Source organism: Manis javanica, chromosome 11 (genome assembly GCF_040802235.1).
Source record: "Manis javanica isolate MJ-LG chromosome 11, MJ_LKY, whole genome shotgun sequence".
Lineage (NCBI taxonomy): Eukaryota > Metazoa > Chordata > Mammalia > Pholidota > Manidae > Manis > Manis javanica.
In genome coordinates, this window is record NC_133166.1 from 69,929,019 (window position 1) to 69,947,998 (window position 18,980).

Consider the following 18,980-nt stretch of genomic DNA (forward strand, 5'->3'; position numbering starts at 1 on the left):
ATTCAAACTTACTCAGCTCTAACTGCCTAACTAGAGATGCAAAAGTGAAATCTCTGGCTGCTTGGGCCTTCCCTCCTTCTTGACATTGATGTTCATGTGAGTTTGGATTAAAGCAGCCAGGAATGCAGCCCACTGTTGTCTAGCAGTCTAATTTTTTCTTCTTGCTTCTCCCGTACAGGCAAAGAAGAGGAAAAGAGCAGAGCGCTTTGGGATTGCGTGATGAGAAAGCTGCTTGATGCTTTCTGTTATCCAGTGGTTTCCAGCTCTCTGGCTCTTCTTGGCCACATATATACCTGAATGCAGAGTCCTGTGCCTAGGTCCTGCCTTGCAATGAGGGAGCGTGTACCCAGGTACATCCGTGAGCTCCAGCAGCGATCTGACTAACTGCTGTGCCGGCTCTAGAGTGGTCGCTGTTGATTGTGTTGTTTATTATTATTTTGCTTGTTAATAAAAAAACAAATAGAAAAGAGAACAATGTGTTTTATTAGGCCCTCCTTTGAGTTCTTAGAGCCAGATTAGACCAGATAAGGGGAGCTTCAAGGATAAATATTATAGGGAATTAGCCATAATGCCTGTATCTTTTAGAAAAGAGAACAGAGAGAAGGATTGGATCTATCCCGTTACGCATATTGATTGCCTTCTCATACTTCAGGTGTCCTTTTACCTCTTTATCCCCCATGAAGAGGCCAAGTTTCACCCTGAATCTTCACCTCCGCAGGTTGGCATAACCCATTGGGATAAAATAGAACACACGGTTTTAGGAGGTGCAGAGGTTATAAAAACAGGGGCTAATGATTGGTAGTCCAGAGCCCTATTCTGGAGTCCACAAGGGCCCTATTTTCAAGGATGACCTGATATGATAATGTCTGGCTTCAGCCAAAACCAGTGTTGATTGTACATTTCAGGAAAGGAGATAAGCTAGCTACCTGCTTAGAGGAGAAAGTTTAGGGATTCAAGGCCTGACAGGATGTCAGAAGTGGGAAGCATTGTTACCTGGATCATTGGAACATAGGCAGTGCACTGGAGGCTTCTGTTTTCCAGTCAAGCCCTGGCCTAGTTTGTCTTCTATTGCAGAGATGTACCATCACAGTTCTGCTGGCAGTGGTTCTTAGATACTTCGAAAGTGTTTTCCTTGCTGAGCCTCCTTCTTAGAAGTTTGGCTCTCCCTAAGTAGGCTGTTTGTTTGCATCTGAAGTTTCACATAGATTAGGGACATGCTGCTTACTCTTTTTTGGATGTGTTGCTACAGTGTTTCTCCTTTTAATCTTCATTTAAATTTTTGGACGTCTATGTAAAGTTCGTTTGTTTTTTTGGGTGTGTTTTTTTGGCGGGGGTGGTTATTAAACCTAAAAGCCTGCATCTTACCTGAACACTTTGGTATCATGATCAGATTCCATGTTGGTGTGTGATGCCTTGTTCCCATTTCTACTAAAACTTTCTGCTTGGTTCTGTGATTAATATAAAGTTAATAATTTGAACCCCTTCCTAACAAGAATTCTCTTTCCACAAAGTCTCTGGTTGCTAAGGAGGACAGATACCTAAGTTTAGATACTTTAGGAAAACTGCGCTTTGGAGAGCAGATCCAAAGATTGTCCCATTTGTTGAGAAATTTTTCCCATCCTGAGATTTTGGGGAAATGAATAAAATGAAATGCTGGCTAAACTTCTCCTTTCCTCTCTTCCTCCAGCCTCTTCTGTCTGCCTCCCTTTTCTTTTCTCCAGGCCCTGATCTTGAGCCTAGCTTTTCCTCTCTCTGCTCTATCTCTATGTGAAAACAGAACCAGAGAGAATTAGTTTTGAGGCTTGGGAAAGATTATAGTAGACTCAGTAAAGGTTTTCTACCCAAAGATGATAAAAATAAGTAGGTAAAGGAATAGAGCAAATGCTGGTAATGACATGGAACACTAGGTCCTTCAGAACTTTTTCCCCTTGGTTTCCTTATCCTCTATAACCTTCCAGAAAGGTATTCAGCCTTCCCCCAAGGATTCTTTCCCTGAAGCTTAATCATTCTTTTCCTGCTCAACTCACTTCTGCAGTCTTTGTGATACAGTGTTTATGACTTTTTGCTAACTTTATTTTTATCCCAATCTAGCAGCTGTTCTTACAAAAGTTTCTTAACTCTCAGCCTGATCACCAAACCGTCTTCCTGTCTCATTGTAATCATTCCACACATACTTTTTGAGCATGAGTAGTTCAGAATGCCTATCTTTTTTACTAACTCTGTCTTAAAATAGTCCCTTGAAGGCAGAACAGGCTACCAGTTATCTGGGATGCAAGTACCCTTCCTTCCTATCCGTCCATTTCCTTAGTGTAGGTGTTCGAGGATCCAGAGGTGTTAGCTGACTTGACTCTTCTTTTCCCTGTCCTGAAGCTGTGACATTTTCTGCATACCTGAAAGCTCCAAATAAGGGAGTCCATGAAAGATACTGAGGGAAGTAGCTTCCTCAGCTGCAGATCTGCACCTTTTTGTGGTTCTCTAGGGTCATTCTTTTTAATCCACTATCATTCTATTCTAAACTGTCCCTCCCTTATCCCAACTTCTGGACTTTTGAAGATAAAAGACTAGAAGCTTCCATGGGGGTGAGGGCTGTAGAAAGAAGTGGCTAAGAGCAGGACTTGTTGGTGCTGGGTCCCTTTGCCATGTTGGCTGTGAGATGGATGAGAGGGCAGGAAGCAGCCTGTGTGTAAGTAAGGAAGAGTAGCTGCTTTTCCCTGTTGTCATCTGTGAGTGCTTCTGACAGGTAACATCACTCACTTCTGATTACAAAAGCTAACCTCCCCCTCTGTTTCATGTCCACATTCTTGTTTTTCCCTCCTAAAGGATTGAAAAATAATGGCAGGTTTCAACACCTTTGCAGACCCTTTAAGCCCAAGGTGCCCCCTCGCTTTCTCTTTCTTTGTGAATTGTCCCTTCCTTTAATTTTCCACCTCTCACATTCCTATTACTTGAATAATTATAATGGAATATTGTGTAGCAACTTTGTTTTACTGCACTTGCTCTTGAGACCTTGTGCAAATTACTTAATCATTGTGACTTTTCCAGAGACTTCGTACTAACAGCAACCCTGTTGTGAAGGTTGCTGTGAGAATTGATAATATATTATGTACTCAGCACACTTTACTTATCATAGTTTGCATAGTAATTGTTCAATAAATATTAGCTCTTAATTTTACTAGATGGTTTACAGTAGAAGTATTTTCTTCCCCCGAATAGGTTCCAGCTGCAGTGGGAGTAAGGGCTGCTGAGTGGACTAGTTTGAGCATATGTATATGTGTGCTCACATATTTGCACGTCCATTTGGGGGTTCAGAGAGTGGGAAGAAGTGGGAGGAGTCCCAGTGGCTTTCTTACCCCCTGCTCTCTTGCAAGAAAGCTGATGTTGTGTCCTGGGGCCTCACTGCAGTGAAGCTGTGAAGGCCACTGCCTGCTGAGTCTTACCTGGGGCCCCCAACAGCCAAAAAATGGGCAGAGACAGTGTAGGATAGCTACTCATACCACCAGGTTGGAGGATGTTTGCAGATAAAAGTTTCTTGCAGCCCCTTCTGGGTGTTCTCTCAACGTAGGACATAATGAGCAATAGTGGGAGGAAACCTACTTTTAGCTCCGACCGGAAGCTGCCGGTAGGTGTGGATAAAGCAGCTCCTTTACAAGGAGGTTACTGTATGTAGCACTTTCCTCTCAACTTCGGTCTTGTAGTTGGTCTGAGGTGGGGTCAATCTGATAGAACTGACGTGACAGGGTAAGTGTGATGGCACACTGAGATCCTCAGTGGTCCTGCTCCCCATTCTCGTTCAGGCTGATGTCACAGTTTTTTAAAAAATGTGTCAGGCAAGATTACTTTGCTACTCCCAACTCTTCAATGCACTGAAAGTGTGCTCTAGGTACATGGGATAAGTTTTTATGGTAGAATCAAAGAATACCAGAGATGCTTAACCACTCTTGGTACACTGGCCAGTTGAATGGCTATGTTGGTCTGGTTTGTGGACTTTGGTGAAACTTCGATGAGGAAACCTGGGATCAGGGAACTGCAGGAGAACAGGATAGACATGAGCTGGAGCATCTCAAGAGAACTTTTAGATCATCTGTTCCGTGGGGGCCAGGTTTTTGTGAGTTTGGGGACTGTTGGATTCAGGTCCCCAGGGAACAGTTGCTCTAGGTCCCCTCCCTCTCCACCCTCCCTGGAGCTGCACGTCCCAGCCCTCATCCCTGAGGCCCCTGAATTTTCCCCTTGCTCCAAAGACCCATCTTACTAGTCTGTGAGCACAGGTTTCATCCTTTCTCAGACCCTCTGAGGCCCCTGGTCTCCGAGGTGTTGCTTAGGGAGAAGAGCTCAGCACTGAATTCTAAACTCTTTGACTGCTTTTATTTTTCTTTTTTCAGGTTCAAGTGCTGGATTGTGTCATGTGACCACCCCAAAACTCAGAGCACTCTATGGCCATCTTTGCCCTCTGTCACATAACTTGAAAACTGCCTGATAGCCTTTTTGCAATGGTTCCCTCCAGGAAGCCTTGATCTCAGTGAAGAAGTCCTTTCCCAACATTCCAGTCCCCTTGCCAGCCCCATACTCCTCTGACACCCTTAACAAAGGCAATCACACAGTGTAACAAAATACACAAAGTAAATAATCATTACATTAATCATGGTTGGAGGGGCACTGGCCATGTCCACACATAAGGTGGGAAGTGGGGGCTCTAGTTCCCACTAGGTTGCTGGGCTGTTCCCCCAAGCCTATACCCCATTCCTCTGGGGGTGGAGAGGACCAGGGGACTGAGACTTTAGCTTAGGGACTGACGTTCATAAGAGAAAGACCTTCCCCCAAAGGTTATTTGGTGGTATTAAAGGGTCATGTTCTAATGTCCCCAGATGTAATGCCCTACCTCTCTAGAATTTGTAGAGAGAAGTATCTGATGCCCTGTACCAAGATCAAGAGGCATGGACACGTGACCTCGAGAGAGTCATCTTCTGTTCTTCACTCTGTTCCTCTCCTTCCACCAAAGGAGTGTGCATGGTGTTGATGGTCAGGTGTGTCTTGTTCTCCAAGATTGGGGCAGGATGGGTGAAGAACAGGAGAGGAGAGGCTGGGGGTTATTTAGTACACTTGGTGTTTGGGAGGAGGTGAGGTGCAATGCTTTACAGCCCCTGCCCATTTATGTACTGAAATACTTCCTCTAATTTTTTCATTACGGGAATGGGAATAAGATGCTAAAGCTCACCGACATAATCTTCCTGAGGGTGGTCACATACCTTTGCCCTTTCCACCGACGGCCCAGGTGGGAGTCATGGTCTTGGGAAGAACAATCTTCTGGGTCACCTCTCCAGCTCGGGCTTTCTTTTCTGTTTTCATCAGACCCATAACTGCTGTCTTTACTTAGAGTGACAGTTTTGCTGAAGGTTCTTTCCCCCTCCTCTCCTGACCACCTCGAGGCTCTTGCTTGGAACCAAGAGGTTTGGTGGTGAGGTATTGTTGGGTGTGGATCAGGAGATTCTCAGTTCCTTGCCTTCAGGCACTATCAGCTGGGAGGCACAGGGGACCTTGTACTCGGAAGCCTTTGACTCCTCTAAGCCTCATCTCTTCACCACTACTCTGGTGCCCTGGTATCTGTCCCACAGCGAGAGGTATTTTATGTCCATAAAGTGCCCGTGGTAAGTGCTCAGAATTCATCTCTTGGCTGTGGTGGGTGCTGCTATTTCTCATTCCATCGAGGGGAAGAAACCGAGGCACACTGAGTCCAGAGGAGGTTGGGTTAGGATTGTAGGAGGAATGAGTAGTCCCAGCTGGGGACTGGGATTGGCAACCAGTCCCTAGCTGCTTTGTAGCCTTCCACACCAGGGAGCCTTCCAAACCAGGGAGCCTGTGTCCTTCCCATCCTCTGCTCTAACTGACCTTGTCAGATGTTTTTCCCCACTGTACTTCCCCCTCCCTGCTGCCAGGTACTGCTAGACTTAAAAAATAAAAGATAAAAATAATTATAGACACTCTGCTCCCTTGTTTTCCCCCCTTCCACCCTGAGCTTTAGGGTTGGGAGACTACATGTCCCCCTCCAGAATCCCTTCTGCCTTGGTCTGCTGGCTCTGCCCCCAGCCCAGAGCAGTGATTTGGGTTCAGATGCTCTCTAACCTTCAGCCTCTTTACTGCTCCTTTCTTGTGGACTTGGGACTCTGGGATCTCTGTGTTCTTCATATTGACCTGAAGATGGAGGCTGGAGCCGGCTCTTTGGTCTCTCCTGGCCTGGGGTTAGGTGCAGGCAGGCTACACCCTCTAGCTGAACACCTCAATACTCTGAGGGGGTGGATCTGAAGCTTAGTGTAGTGAGGTGCAGATCCTGGATATCAGGGTTCTCCCTACCCCACCCTCACCTCTTAACTGTTTTTGTGACCATTGGAATTCAGTTTAACCTGTTTGGCTCAGGAAGGTTTTAAGTAGGGTGATTATGGGTTGGAAACTACCATATGTTGGCCCTCTTGCCTTCTACTCCCATTCCCAACCCTGGAGGCTTTATACAAGTGCTTAAGTAGGCGGGTACTGTGGGAGAACAAGGATTTAGGGAATAAGGGAGTAATGGGGCACAGTGGGCAGGGTCCCTTTTCTAGTTCAGTAAAGCCAAATACCAAAACATGAAAAGTCACAATAAATAAATAAATAAAACTCCAAAAGCCTCACCTTTGCCCCTGTCCTCACTTCCCTTCTCCTGCCAGTGCTGGAGAGAGAGAGGGAGAAGCTTAAGAGTGAGTATTGATTTCCTCCTACCCAAACCATGCCAAGCCCCTCACCTTGCCATTGGAAAAAGGAGGCTTGGTGTGGGGCTCTTGCATTGCTTCATTTCAGTCTCTCTCATTGTCTCTGCCTAGTCTCTGTCTTCTGCCTCTCTATTCTTTGCCTTCTCACTGCTGCTTTTTTTGTTCCTTTGTCTCTATCCCTCTGCTCTGTCTCTACATCTCTCTCTGTCTTCTTGCCAAACGTTCTCACCTGCAACCTCAAAATGCTCCCCACCTGGCCATGCCCCTTTCTCTCCCCCATTTTCCCAGACCCCACCCCTCGGTGCCACCTGCCTCCCTCTGTTGTATTGCACACTGGGCAGGGAACAAGGTGTGATGTTCACAGGAAGAGGTAGAGGGAGCTCTGGGGCCTGGGGGAGTGGGGGTCAGGGCTGGGAGTCCAGGGGTAAGGTCTGTGGGGGGGAAATCCTCTGTCCCCCTTAGGAGCAGCCACAGCGATCCACCACCATGCCCGGGATCTTGCCATAGATGATCTGCTGCTTGTCATTGAAGTAGAGCATGTTGATTGGGGACATCTTGGTGGGGGTGCAACAGGGCCCAGCAGAGCCTCTCGGATTAGCCTGTTGCACCAGGTGGGTGTGTGGATACTTTTGCATGAACATATATTCGCACTGGCCGGAGCAGTAGTTGGCCTTGTAGCGTTTAGGCGCAATGATCCAGTCCCAGCCAAAAGCCTCAAAGTCCACAGTGAGGGGGTAGCGACAGCAGCGCGACTCACTCGAGTGCTCGTCGCAGTCCAGGCCCAGGTTCCGTCGGGACCGCTTTGTGTTCTCCAGGACTCGGAGCTCCATGAATGGGTGCTGGGTGAGGGAGAACAGAAGCAGCTGTGATATAGCCCTGAGGAGCTCCTACTCCAGCCTCTTTCTCAGCTGCCCATCCACAGGGACCAGAGACTGCTGACTGCTCTTCCACTGCACCCGTTCCCCAGCCTGTATCTTGTCACTTTTCTTGCCAGCTAGCTGTCTCTTCAACTCAACTTCCCTAATTTTCCTCTCCCAGAGACCTGACCTTCATCAGCCCCTGGGCCCAAGGCGTCATCAACAGTTCATTTTTGTGTTCTATGGATCTCCTGTCCACTCACACCTTCAGTCCAAGCCCAGTTTTCATTTATTACCTGGCTTGGCTCTCAGAAGAATGACAGCTGCTGCTCCCTAAGTTGCTCTAGAATCAGCTCCCAGCCCTCTTCATATTACTGGTCTACCTTTTTCAACATCCCACCTCCAGGTTACACACATCTGCCACCATCTCAGGCTCCCTGCTCACCAGCCCCTCAGCTCCTGGCCCCAGGGAGGTGACTGCCAGGTCTGTGCCACTGGGATCAAAGGCGTTGATCTCGATGCCCCAGTTGCTCTGAGGCTGGCGGAACCAGCTATGCAGCACTTGCTTGAAGTCAATGCTCTGCCAGTGGCCGGAGCGCGAGTGCAGCTCTATCTTGAGTGAGCGGATGCGGATGTGACGCCGGCCTCCGCCCCCAACCCCAGCAGCTCCTTCCCCAGTTAGGGGTTTCAGTCGCAAGATCTGCAGGTAGACCGTCGCTGGGCGGGGCACGGGCCGTAGGTACACCCAGAGCTGTGCCTTCAGTACCTTTGTGAACATCACCTTGGGGCTGAAGTGGAAATGGCAGCAGAGAGGGCTGCCATCTGTCTGCACTGCGGGGTCCGCTGGTAAGAGAGAAGGGGACACGGCATCAGCAAAAGGTGTGTGTGCAGGGGTTCAGCAGTCCAAGGTGGCAGTGGCAAGTTGGACTCCTCAGCCTGCGTTTTCCAGTTCTTACCCTTCTGTACTGTGTCAGTGGTACCCAGAACAGTGCCTCCTCTCTCTGCCTTTATGGTGATGACTCTTATCAGGCCTTGCTGATCTGTACCCATTCCCTGATCCATTTTCCTTAATGCATAGGTTCCCATTTACCAGGTAACCTGCAAAGACAGTTATTAAGGAATTCTCCACCTGCAGCCTTCCCTTACTCCAACTCTGCCCAGCAAGTAGGGCTCCAACTTTTTCTGAACCTTTGATGCTCTTCATAGAAGCAAAACTCCTGCCACACCTGCTGGTCTCAGGTCACCTTGCCCCATTTCTTCTCTGTTTTGTCTGGTGGTCAGGTGGAGCCTGGCACAGCCCCCAAAACAGATGGCCTCAGAGAGTGCATAACTGAGGGTCCAGAAAGGGAGCACAGGCTAAATTTATTCCATGAGGTAAACCAGAATTCAGATCTAGGCTTCTTACATCATTCTCACTAGAAATAACACCCAGAAGAATGTAACTACTCAAGCACTTCTGTACATCTGACTCCCTGGGCCCTGGGCCCTGAGAGCAAGTTTCCTCAGTTACTTCCTCCTTACCACTATTACTGCCTCAGCTTTTGAGGAAGGGAAAAACTACCTATGTGTTCTACTTGCCCAAAGCATCAGGAATAGTGTTCAGCACACCAGATCACCTGTAGTCAGTCTTTTCTCCCCTGAGCTTCCTTAGGTTTCTCATTCTAGTGCCAGTAAAAGGGTTTAACACCCCATCTTGATACATTTTGCCTTCTTCGCCTTGTTCTGAACCATAAATTGACCTTTCTTGCATCTAAAATAGGATTCTCAATATCTGCCTCTGCTTCCATTTCAGCTACTCTTGGTTCCCCTTTCTAACCTCTTAATCAGTCAGCATCCCCTAAATCCTATTTCATTGGACAGCAATATCCATTTTCTCTCTAAACAGACTGAGAGGGGGACTCAGGAGTGAGCCCTGTTAAGTGTGATCAGGAAGTCTGGTCCTGATGTGCCATGCCCACGTCTTGTATTCTGCACAATCATGGAGGACCTGGCACCTTCTCTCCCATCAGCACTCCCCGACTTCCACCCCAGGAGGAGAAGGATCCCGAGGTAGGATGGGAAGGAAAGCACTTAGTCATTTTCATATATTCAGGACACAAGGTTCCTCTGCAGCCTCCTTTCTCTCGGTTCTTCTCTGAGGTCCTAGGACCCTGGTAATCCTCCCAGTTAGCCTCCTGCTGGAGCTGCAGTGATAGCACAGTGGGGTGAGGTTTGGGGAGTGAAGATGCAGACTGGAGCAGTGAGAGCAGGGAAGCTGCTGGTGAGATGTGGAATGACAAGCAACAATCCAAATGGCTGAGCACGTCTGACCAGCATAGCAGTTGTCTTGTTTACCATTAGGTACTAATCTCCGTGGATGGACACTGTCTATATTGTGTCTACTTTGCTCACCACTGTATCTCTAGTGCCTCCGATAGTACCAGGCAGTACTCAATAAATGCATACTGAATGAACTCCCTAAACTCCCAATCTTAAATTACACAGCCAAGAGCCTTAAAGTTCTTCCTAGCATCTAAACATGGATTTTTTACTACAATTGAAATGACTTTAATGACTGGTAAACCTCATTAACCAGTATCTGACCTTATCCACCAAACTTCCTCAGTGATACAGATAATAATGCTTGCTTCATAGGAGTGCTGTGCATTAAATAAGGGATGTGAAAATAGTTGTAGCTTGTCAATAAATGTTTATTATTAGTTTTCTAAGCATATACCCCTACTAGGCTGACCCAAAGCTTAGAGATAGGGAACTAACTGGGCACCAGGGCTCCATCCCCACCCCAGGGGTTCACCATACACTCTCCCCAAGTGGATGTGGGGATAGGATGAAGATGTCTGCAGAAAGAAAAGGGGAAGAGAGGGAGACACTGAAGCCTGGTGAGGGAGATTAGAGAAGAGACTGTTAGGGATGAAGGCAGGTTAGAAGAGATTGGCAAAGGAATGGAGGAGAGAAGTTAGAGGGGATGATCATGGTAGGAGGAGAAGAAGTAAGTTTGGCAGTTGGAGAGCACTGGGAGAGATGGGGGTGCAGAAGGAGTGGATGAAGGTTAGAAGTGAAGGAGGTAGCTGAGCCTGGTGGGGTTGGGGAAAGGATGGAAGGACACGGGGGAACAAAGGAGAAGCAGGTAGAGCCAGGGAGGGAAACAAGGGGCTCGAGACAGTTCCCAACGCACACAGACGCCTAACTCCCAAGGGTAGGGAAAGAAGCCACATCTGTGTAGGATTGATTGGGTTGGTAGCAGGCAGCCTGTCAGGTTTAGTAGGCGGCTCCGGTCTGGAGAGAGGTCATCCCACTATTTTCAGCAAAAGCCCAACCCCTTCTCTGCCCACCACCGCCTCCTCCCCCTCCTCCCCCTGCCCCCCTTACACACTCTCCCTCCCCAGGCTAGAACTAGGGGCAGGAGGTTGGGCTGAGAGGGCAGGGCAGGGGCCTCTTGGGGTAGGGAGGAGAGAGAAACTGAGGGGATGGGCTTAGCTCCCAGAAGGGCAAGGGGGCTGGGTTCCCAGAACGAAGCCTGCGGTGGGAGAGCCTGAGAGGGTGGAGGGAACTAGGGCAGGCACTGCAGCCTGAGAGGTGGGGGCTGGGGTCCAGGGCGAGGGCTGGGGGAGGGGAAGGAGGGGGAGGGGAGCGGAGGCCAGCTCTGCCGACAAACACCTCCCCCGATTAGCAGAGCACAAGTCTCTTATTAAAGCGGGTCCCAGGGGATTAGACTATAAAAGTCTCTTTTTCCTTTTTCCCCTCTCTCCCTCCCCTCTCCTCCGCTGCGCTCCCCCTCCCCCTCTTGTCTCTTAAAGGAGACGTACAGTACCTGGCCGGAGACCCAGTTCCCTAGTCATCCAAGTCCTGGGGTGGCTAGAGGACAGAAGTTCCACCCCACCTGCTGGTGTCCTTACCCTACCCCCGCTCAGCCTAACCTGTACTTCCCAATAGTGCATTAGGCTAGCTTCCTGCAACCCCATTACCGGGCTAACTCTGGGCTCAGGCACATAGGTTAAGGGATGCTAAGGGTAGAAAGGGGCAAGGAGAAGTCCGCAGCTCCCTTACCCGTTCTGGACCCTACACCATACAGACCAGAGTATCGTTTCCCTCTCTCTTTCGTCTTCCAGCAAACTCTTCTTCACAATGTCTCAACAACTCTGTTTCCTAGAACCTCCACCCCCGCCCTCAGTTAATCTCAGACCCTAGCTTCTATAAAGCAGAATCCTTAAGAACAGAAGGGACACTGAGGAACCAAGCCCCAGAGCTCAGGCCTTCACCACCACCCCAAGTTAGCTTCCTAGTCCTCTGAGTTTTCTTTTCTTTACAGCCCGCACCAAGTACTATGGAGTTAGGGTCTGCAGAAAAAACTGGTGGCATTATTAGGCACTCAGCCTCCCAGATGTACACCTGGGTTCCGTGCCTCTCCCATGGGGGTGAGCCACCAGAACGCCCCTCAGCCCCCGGCTTTTTATGACCCATCTGCCAATAAAACAGTCTCCTCCTGCTCAGAGCCATAAAACCAAACAGTGGTTGTGTGTGTTGGGGGGTGGGGGGTGACTTTGCCAAACCACTCGTTCCCTGGAGCTGGAGTGAGGGGAAACCTGGGTGGGGGTGGGAAGGGAGTCATCTGACCCTAGGGAGAGCAGTGGGAGGCAGGCTGGGAGTTGGGGTGGGGGTGGGGGTGGCGGCCGGCGTTGGCCTGGATTTTCCAGGCCATAAAATTTCAAAGCAGCTCGTATCTATTAATGTGTTAATCTTGTGTTTGGCGGGTTTGGGAGGGGGCTTGGATGCCTGGGTTCTCCCTCTCTCCCCGTGTATTTCTTTGGTTTCCTCCTTAGATCTTTCTCCTTCTCCTCAAGTCCGCTAGTGGGTAGGAACGGGTGAATGAGGAATGGAACGCTGTGGTCTGAGCAACCAAAGGGGTGCTATGGCCCCAGCGCAAGGGAGTTGAGTTCTCGGAGCTCGGTCAGTGACCAGCAGGCACAGCTTTTGCAGCCCATTGGGAGACCGGGTGTCAGAAGGCTCCGGGTGGAACGGACGCCAGCGGGGCTGTGGGGAGCGACGCGGGGCTCTGGGGCGTCACTCCGGGGAGGGGAACAGGAGCACTCGCTCCCCGCAGCCGGGTGGGCGCGGAGCGAAAACGAGGATGGGAGGGGTGGAGAGCGCTGCAGTCCGCCTGGACTGCAGGCCTTGAGGGTTGAGTGAGGGGCTGCCCCTCGCGTCCGCTACGCATGGGCCCCAGCTGCCGGACCATCCCACAAACCCAGCACGCGCCTGTCCTCACAACCTCTCCGTGGGCCGTACCCCGCACACATCCAGCGACGGGGCGTGCACGCCACGCGCAGCCTGTCGCCGTCGTTCGGAAAACTTACAGGGAGCAGCCCCCGCCTCCCAATTCGTCAAGTTTCCTTAGAAAAGGTTCCAGCCCTTTTCTAGAGCAGCTTCGGGAGCGCCCCGCTTCAGGCGGGAGGCGCTCCGTTTCCCGGAGCCCAAGCCGGTCCCCGCCGCTCGCGCCCCGCCGCCCACTTACTCTCCTGGGCCATGCTAATGACGGTCTCGGTGGTGGCGTGGTACTCGTCCTCCTCCAGGAAGTCCTCGGGCTGCAGCGCGTCGCCCTGGAAGTCGTGCAGGTCCAGGATCTGCTGCAGCGGCGGCGCCTTGGGCAGCAGCTGTTTCACCACCTCGCGGCTGATGTTGGGCGCCTCCTTGAGCCGCAGTTTGCTCAGGATCTGCGACTTGATGCTCTCCAGGCGCAGCTCGCGGCTGTGCTGCCGCCACACGCACACGGGGCAGCCGTCGGGCTCGGGCGCTGCGGACGCGGCCGGCTGGCCCGAGCGCTCCCCCCCGGCCCCCGCCGCCGCCGCCGCCGCGGGGCTCTCGGCCGCCTCCCCCCGGGGCCGCAGCTCCAGGGCGAGGAGCAGGAAGCCCAGCAGCAGCGGGGCCGCGAGCACCATGCTGAGGGGAGGGGGCTGGGGGCGGGGACGCCGGGCCGCGGGGAGGGGCGGGGGGGTCTGGGCGGCACGGGACGGGGCTGCCGGCCGAGGGGGGCCGGGGGCCGGGGGCGGCGGGCGCGCGGGCGGGGCGAGCGGGCGGCCGGGGCGGGCGGCTGGGGGGGCCCGCGCCCGGGCCAGGCCCTTTATAGCCCCGTCCCCCGTGTCGTCAGCGGCCGCGATTGGCTGCGGAGCCAACAAAAGAGGCAGCGCTGTCATCCGAGGCGAGAGGGAGCCGGAGAGAGCCGAAGAGAGGGAGGGAGGGAGCGAGGGCCCAGAGAAAGATAGAGAGCCTGGGTGGGGGAGAGACCCCGGAGAGACAGAGAGATAAAGGGGCAGAGACAAAGGGGGGTCAGAGAGGAGGGACTTAGGTAGAGAGACAGACAGCAGGAAAGAGACAGGCAAAACTGGAGGGGGTTAGACGGGGAGAATCGGGGACAAAGAGGGGAGAGAGACTTAGAGGGAGGAGAGAGCCTTGGCTGCACGGGGAAGAGCTGGACCGCAAGAGATCAGGGGTGCAGAGGGATGGGGACAGGGGCAGAGAAGCTGGGAGAACAGGGGCCGGAGCCCTGGGAAAGAGAGAGGGAAAGAAATGAAGAGCAGGAGGAGGGTGAGGGCCAGAGGACAGACAGATAGCTAGGGAGCTCCTGAAGGGGCAGAGGATCAGGGCAAGGTGGAGGTGGGAAGACACACTCCTCAGGGAAGGAGAGACAGCTCAGTGACAGAGGTCAGCCTTGGTGGGAGCACCAAGAGCCCAAGTGGAAGGAGGTGGAGGATTTGAGCCCCGAGGATACCCAGCTACCAGAGGTAGCTCAAAGAAGCTGCTTAAAGAAGCTATACAGGGGAGCTCAGGGGGTTCGGGAAGAGCAAGATGTAAGGATTGGACATGGAGACTAGGAGAGGAAGAGTCCAGGGACACTGAGAAGGTGGGGAGGTGGTGGGAAGCCTAGAGCCAGGAGGAAGAGCTTAGAGCTGGGAAGAGTGTGAGCTTCAAATTGAGGCTTGAAAAGGATAAGGGAGTTGGCAGGATGGAAAAGGCCGAAACGGGGGATCACAGGGGAGGAATGGAGGGAAGCAGGGCTGGAGATACTGTGCTTGAAGAAGGATCTGGACCTCTGGATTCCTAGCTATACTTTTGGACGTGCAGGGTCTTAGAAGTCTGAGAAGGGACTTGGAGTTGCAGGGGTAAGAGAGAGGTTTGCCCTCAGGTGCCTGCGCGGTAAACAGTGAGCTGCAAGGGGGAAAACCCAGGTGTGGGACCAGCTCTAGTCTTCAGGTGTGACCCAGGGTATGACCAGAGGGCAGAATAGAAGAGTGCCAAGGCACTGAAATGCTCCCGAGGTGCTTAACTTCTAGTTCTGGATACCCCTTACCAGTCCTTACATTCGTCAGGCTTATTTCTTGAGTCCAAAGTCCTGGTGGACAACAGACAAATAACCAATAGATAAAAAATGTTTGAGGGGATCAGGTCTCACTAATTTCCTGGCACACATGACGTTTATTGAATAATTGGATGAACCTTATTGGGCTCTTCCGGCAGAACAGAGGGACACCGGTTTCCTCTCTGGATTAGGGCCCAATAGAACATCTTAAAGTTGGTTTGATGGAACATTAGTCACAAAGACAGAGTTGTGTTGGGAAGCTGGACTGGAATTAGGGAATATACGGGGGCTCTAGGCATGAGGGAAAAGGGCTGGGTAGGACTTGGGAAGACCAAGCTGGGGAGCTTTAAAGAGATTATCTATTTCTGTGGAAAACAGGAGCTAAGACCACAGCCAATGGAAAAAACTTAAGACATCTGGTTCCCTCCTGTGATTTGGACCAGCACTTGGGTGTTCCAATATCTCATCAAGTTTCTTCATCTATAAAATGAGGATCACACTGTTCACCCTCAGCTGGTTGTGAGGATTCCATAGTAACCAGTCAGTAGTGGCCTTCATGGGTTCCTTCGCTGTGACTCACCTCTTTCCTTTCTGATCTCCCAGAGCAGTGATTGCCTTTACCACATATTCTGGCATATCTTGTTCTCCACAATGTTTCTTTGATATCATTTCCTCAGCAAAACTGCCAGCTCCTTGAGATCAGAGGTGTGTCACCTCCTCCTTCCTCAGAGGAGATAGCCCAGCCTTCACTTCCTCACCAAACATGTTTCTAGTGGTAGGGCTATGAGAGAGGCAAACATAAATGACTCAGTCCCTTTCCTCAGGGAACATACAGACTGGACAAGACACTAGGAGCAGAATACCGGCCAAAACTCCAGTCCAGATGCCTCTTTATCTCCAGCAGGATGTCCCCAAGGCACCTCAAACATGGTGGGTTAGATATGACAGAGAACTTCTCTTCCCCTGAAATGTGCCCCCATTCTGCTGTTTTCCATTCTAGCAAGTGACGTGGAATCATCCAAGCTAGACACCTGGAAGTAGCCTTCACCTTTTCTCCCCTGGTCATCTCTGAATCTTTGCAGAAGTTGTTGCCTCTTCCAAGAACAACTCTCCTCTTACTTCCACTGCTCCCAGCCCCCAGTTTCTTATAAATTTGGTCTCTCACTCAAATTTATTCTTTCTTCAGGTCTCAGTATAGATGACATTTTCCACATGTCTTCTAGGAGTCCGTTCCTGATTCCCAAACCTGGCGTAGATACTCTTCCTAGCTGTATCTGCACTGTTCTGGAAAGGAGTTTAGTCACATAGCTTCTAGACTAGAATTAGGATCCCTGGGTTCAAGTCCCAGATCTCCTCCCTTTTTTGGCTGTGTGAACTTGGCTCTTTATGTCTCATGTAAAATGGGGATAACAATAGGTATGTAGCTATTTATAAGGTTATGAGGACTAACTGCCCGACAGACAGTTCTAAATGACCTAATTAGTAATTACTACTATCCTAATTTATGACCCTCACACTAAGTGAAACCCAAGAGGGCAGGAACTTTTTAAACTAATCTATAGTTTATAACTTCTTGGAATAAAGGATGAATGAACCCTGCTAACTGTATCTGGCCAGAGTGGGGTTGGGCAGAGGAAACTGTGTATTTATGGCCATGAGGAGTTAGGGGCCTTTGCCAAATACGGAAAGCAAGAGTCAGCAACAACTTAAGAGACAGAAAGGATTTCCGCTTTGTGGCTTCCTCCGCGGGTTCCAGGACTGCCCTTAATCCAATGAACGGACAAGGCTGCCATCTGGTGGTAGAATCTGGAATGTTTGCTTTTTGGAGGTGGGATTAAAACCACTTTTGTGGGTTTTTTCATACTTTGCATATTTTCACTTTAAATTTCTAGTCCAAAAAGTTCTACATCATAATTCATCAAGTCTTTCTCATCTCTCCAACCACTCCTAGGTCTTGCCTCTTTTCTGAGTTCCCCTGGGCTTGGTGCTGTTGGGTTCCCCTGAATTGCAGGAACTAACGGGAGGTCCCTTTCAGGAGTATCAGGCTGCCAGCCGCCCTAAACCCAGTCCCGAAGAGAGAGCCCTGTTGTCTTTATGGAAAAGGAGTTTGGAAAGATCTGGACATGTAGATCTTTTCTCATCTTAATACAAGCTAACCAGGGTTTGGGGCCCCGCCCACTGTCCTGGTCTCCCTGGCAACGGTCCTCCAGCCAGGGTGCCGCTCTAAGGATGTTACCCGGGCAACCTTCAGGCCCGCCTCCTTCAAGGTCCAGACTGGTGCCTAGCAAATGCCCGGGTCTGGATCTGATCCAGGCGTTGAGGTCTGAAGGGTGCGGGCTGCTGGGAGAGAAGCAGGTGGTGTCCCAGGGGTAGGCGTTAAGGTTTCAGGAGCTACTGGAGGAATGACGTGCTTGTGTAGCCTCAGGTAGTGGGGTGGGACCCTCAAGAAGAAAATCGGCGGGTCCTGGGAGCCAGTCACCAGGGCGACCAGAGACACCTGGGCCACACTCAGAGCTGCTGACCCTAGAACGTAGGAACCGCTGTGCGGAGGAGGGACTCCTGCTGTCCCGCACCCCTCTACCACGCAGGCCACCCCGACCCCCAAACTGCCTTGTCCATTAGAGGATAACTCAGGATCCCCAATCCCTTCTCCTCTCGCTTTTTCCTCCTAAAAGGCTCTATTCTTAGGGTCAGTGAACTCGTTCCCTGGCACCACAGATCTTCCCAAGCAGGTGAGGGGCTGGTCATTTGAAGAGCAGCTGAGGGGAAGGGGGCTGCCCCACGAGGCTCTCTCCCCATCCCCTCTCAGCATAAGTCTCTGGGAATGTGGTGTGGAGAAGCTATTCTGGGTTAGGGGTTGGTGTGGTGGTGTAATGGACCCCTCCCAGGTCTCTGCCCACAAACCCTGAAGCCCCTGGAGAGAACCTCACTGAGTAATTACCATCCTCTCACACAACATTCTGAACCCTGTAATTATCCTGACTGGATCGCCCAACAATCCTGTTAACCTCTTGAACCCCGAGGCCCTCTAAGAGAACTTGGAAGTTGGGAGCACGGAGCCAAAGAGTTGGTGTTTGGGAGGAGCTGGTGGAAACAGGGTACAGCTGGGGAATCTGAGAATTGTTTGAAGTCACATCTTCCTTTGCTTCTGGCTTCCCAGAATCCCCCTCCATGCCCCCTCCCATCAGTTTTCCCTATCCTCCTAGGGCAGGCCTAACCCTCCATCTCTGTGGGCAGCCTCTTTCCCATCTTCATTCTTGGTCCCCACTAGATCTCCCATCTCTTTCTGTGTTTCTCACCTAGTGCTCCCTCTCCTGGCTCATGGTGAGGTCCTGCTGGGACCAGGGCTGGCCACATTGCCCAACTATGATGGCAGAAGGCACCACTCTTCCAGATGCTGGTCAAAGAAGAGGAGGACTGTGCTCAAGTCTGCTTTTCCAGGGAGTTCCAAACGCTTGCGAATGTGCTGACTCAGGAGGTGACAGAGCATGACCTAGGCTGCCCAGTGAGGAGCGCTGGTGGAACGCAGAGGGAAGCTGGAGGGAGGAATATTCAGAGGCCATCCAATCTCCAGGGGAGAGCACACAGCAGTGAACAGTGAAGGTCAATGTTGTTGCCAGATGAGTGGTGCTGTGTGTGTGTGTGTGTTTGAGTAGCAATGGTGAGGGTGTGTCAACCACCAGAAGGCCTGGTTGGGGTCTGGAAATGAGAACCAGAAATTAGGGATGCGAGGGCAGGACAAACTGTTCTGGGCTCTGCCTCTGGGTACCAGCAATCCCCACCCATTCAAACCCTGGCTCCTCTGCCCACCCCTAGTTCCCTGAGCTCTAGGACCACACCCATGGGGAGGAGTCCAGTCAGCTGAGAGCAGCCTGAGAGGATGCCTCCAAGGCCTTCAGTACTCTGCTGCACCCCAGAGGTACTAGGAGCCCCAGCGTCCAGGCCTTCACCCCTTCTCCCCATATGTATTTCTGTTTGGGCCTGCAGGTTGTAATCACCCTGGTGTTACTCATTTTCATATAGTCCCAGGTC

General features: G+C 51.2%; 2 protein-coding genes across 5 annotated transcripts in view; one reads left to right on the top strand and one right to left on the bottom strand.

Moving 5' to 3' along the window:
• SARNP (SAP domain containing ribonucleoprotein) overlaps nucleotides 1-5,967 on the top strand; it is a 69,744-nt gene extending 63,777 nt beyond the window's left edge. For 3 of the 4 annotated variants that reach the window (XM_037008926.2, XM_017658554.3, XM_017658555.3), the window contains one exon: nucleotides 179-3,172. In XM_037008926.2, the coding sequence (XP_036864821.1) occupies nucleotides 179-220 (42 nt within the window). In that variant the 3' untranslated portion in view covers nucleotides 221-3,172. Of the gene's footprint in view, nucleotides 1-178; nucleotides 3,173-4,379 lie in introns of those variants that run through there. The other variant, XR_001852786.3, reaches the window with a different exon arrangement.
• A 139-nt stretch (nucleotides 5,968-6,106) lies between these two features.
• On the bottom strand, nucleotides 6,107-13,637 carry GDF11 (growth differentiation factor 11). The gene is made up of 3 exons (XM_017658572.3): nucleotides 13,107-13,637; nucleotides 8,040-8,437; nucleotides 6,107-7,576 (listed from the first exon to the last, which is right to left on the bottom strand). The coding sequence occupies exons 1-3, from the start codon at nucleotides 13,528-13,530 to the stop codon at nucleotides 7,196-7,198; spliced, it is 1,203 nt and encodes a 400-aa protein (XP_017514061.2). The 5' UTR covers nucleotides 13,531-13,637; the 3' UTR covers nucleotides 6,107-7,195.
• Between the last annotated feature and the right edge of the window lie 5,343 nt (nucleotides 13,638-18,980).

Excerpts from the sequence above, each read along its gene's own strand:
- GDF11 (XM_017658572.3), bottom strand. The coding sequence starts at position 13,530 with ATGGTGCTCGCGGCCCCGCTGCTGCTGGGCTTCCTGCTCCTCGCCCTG. Across the intron at positions 8,438-13,106 it reads CATTAGCATGGCCCAGGAGA|CGGACCCCGCAGTGCAGACA; the intron begins GTAAGTGGGCGG and ends CTCTCTTACCAG. Across the intron at positions 7,577-8,039 it reads GGCCAGGAGCTGAGGGGCTG|CACCCATTCATGGAGCTCCG; the intron begins GTGAGCAGGGAG and ends TCCCTCACCCAG.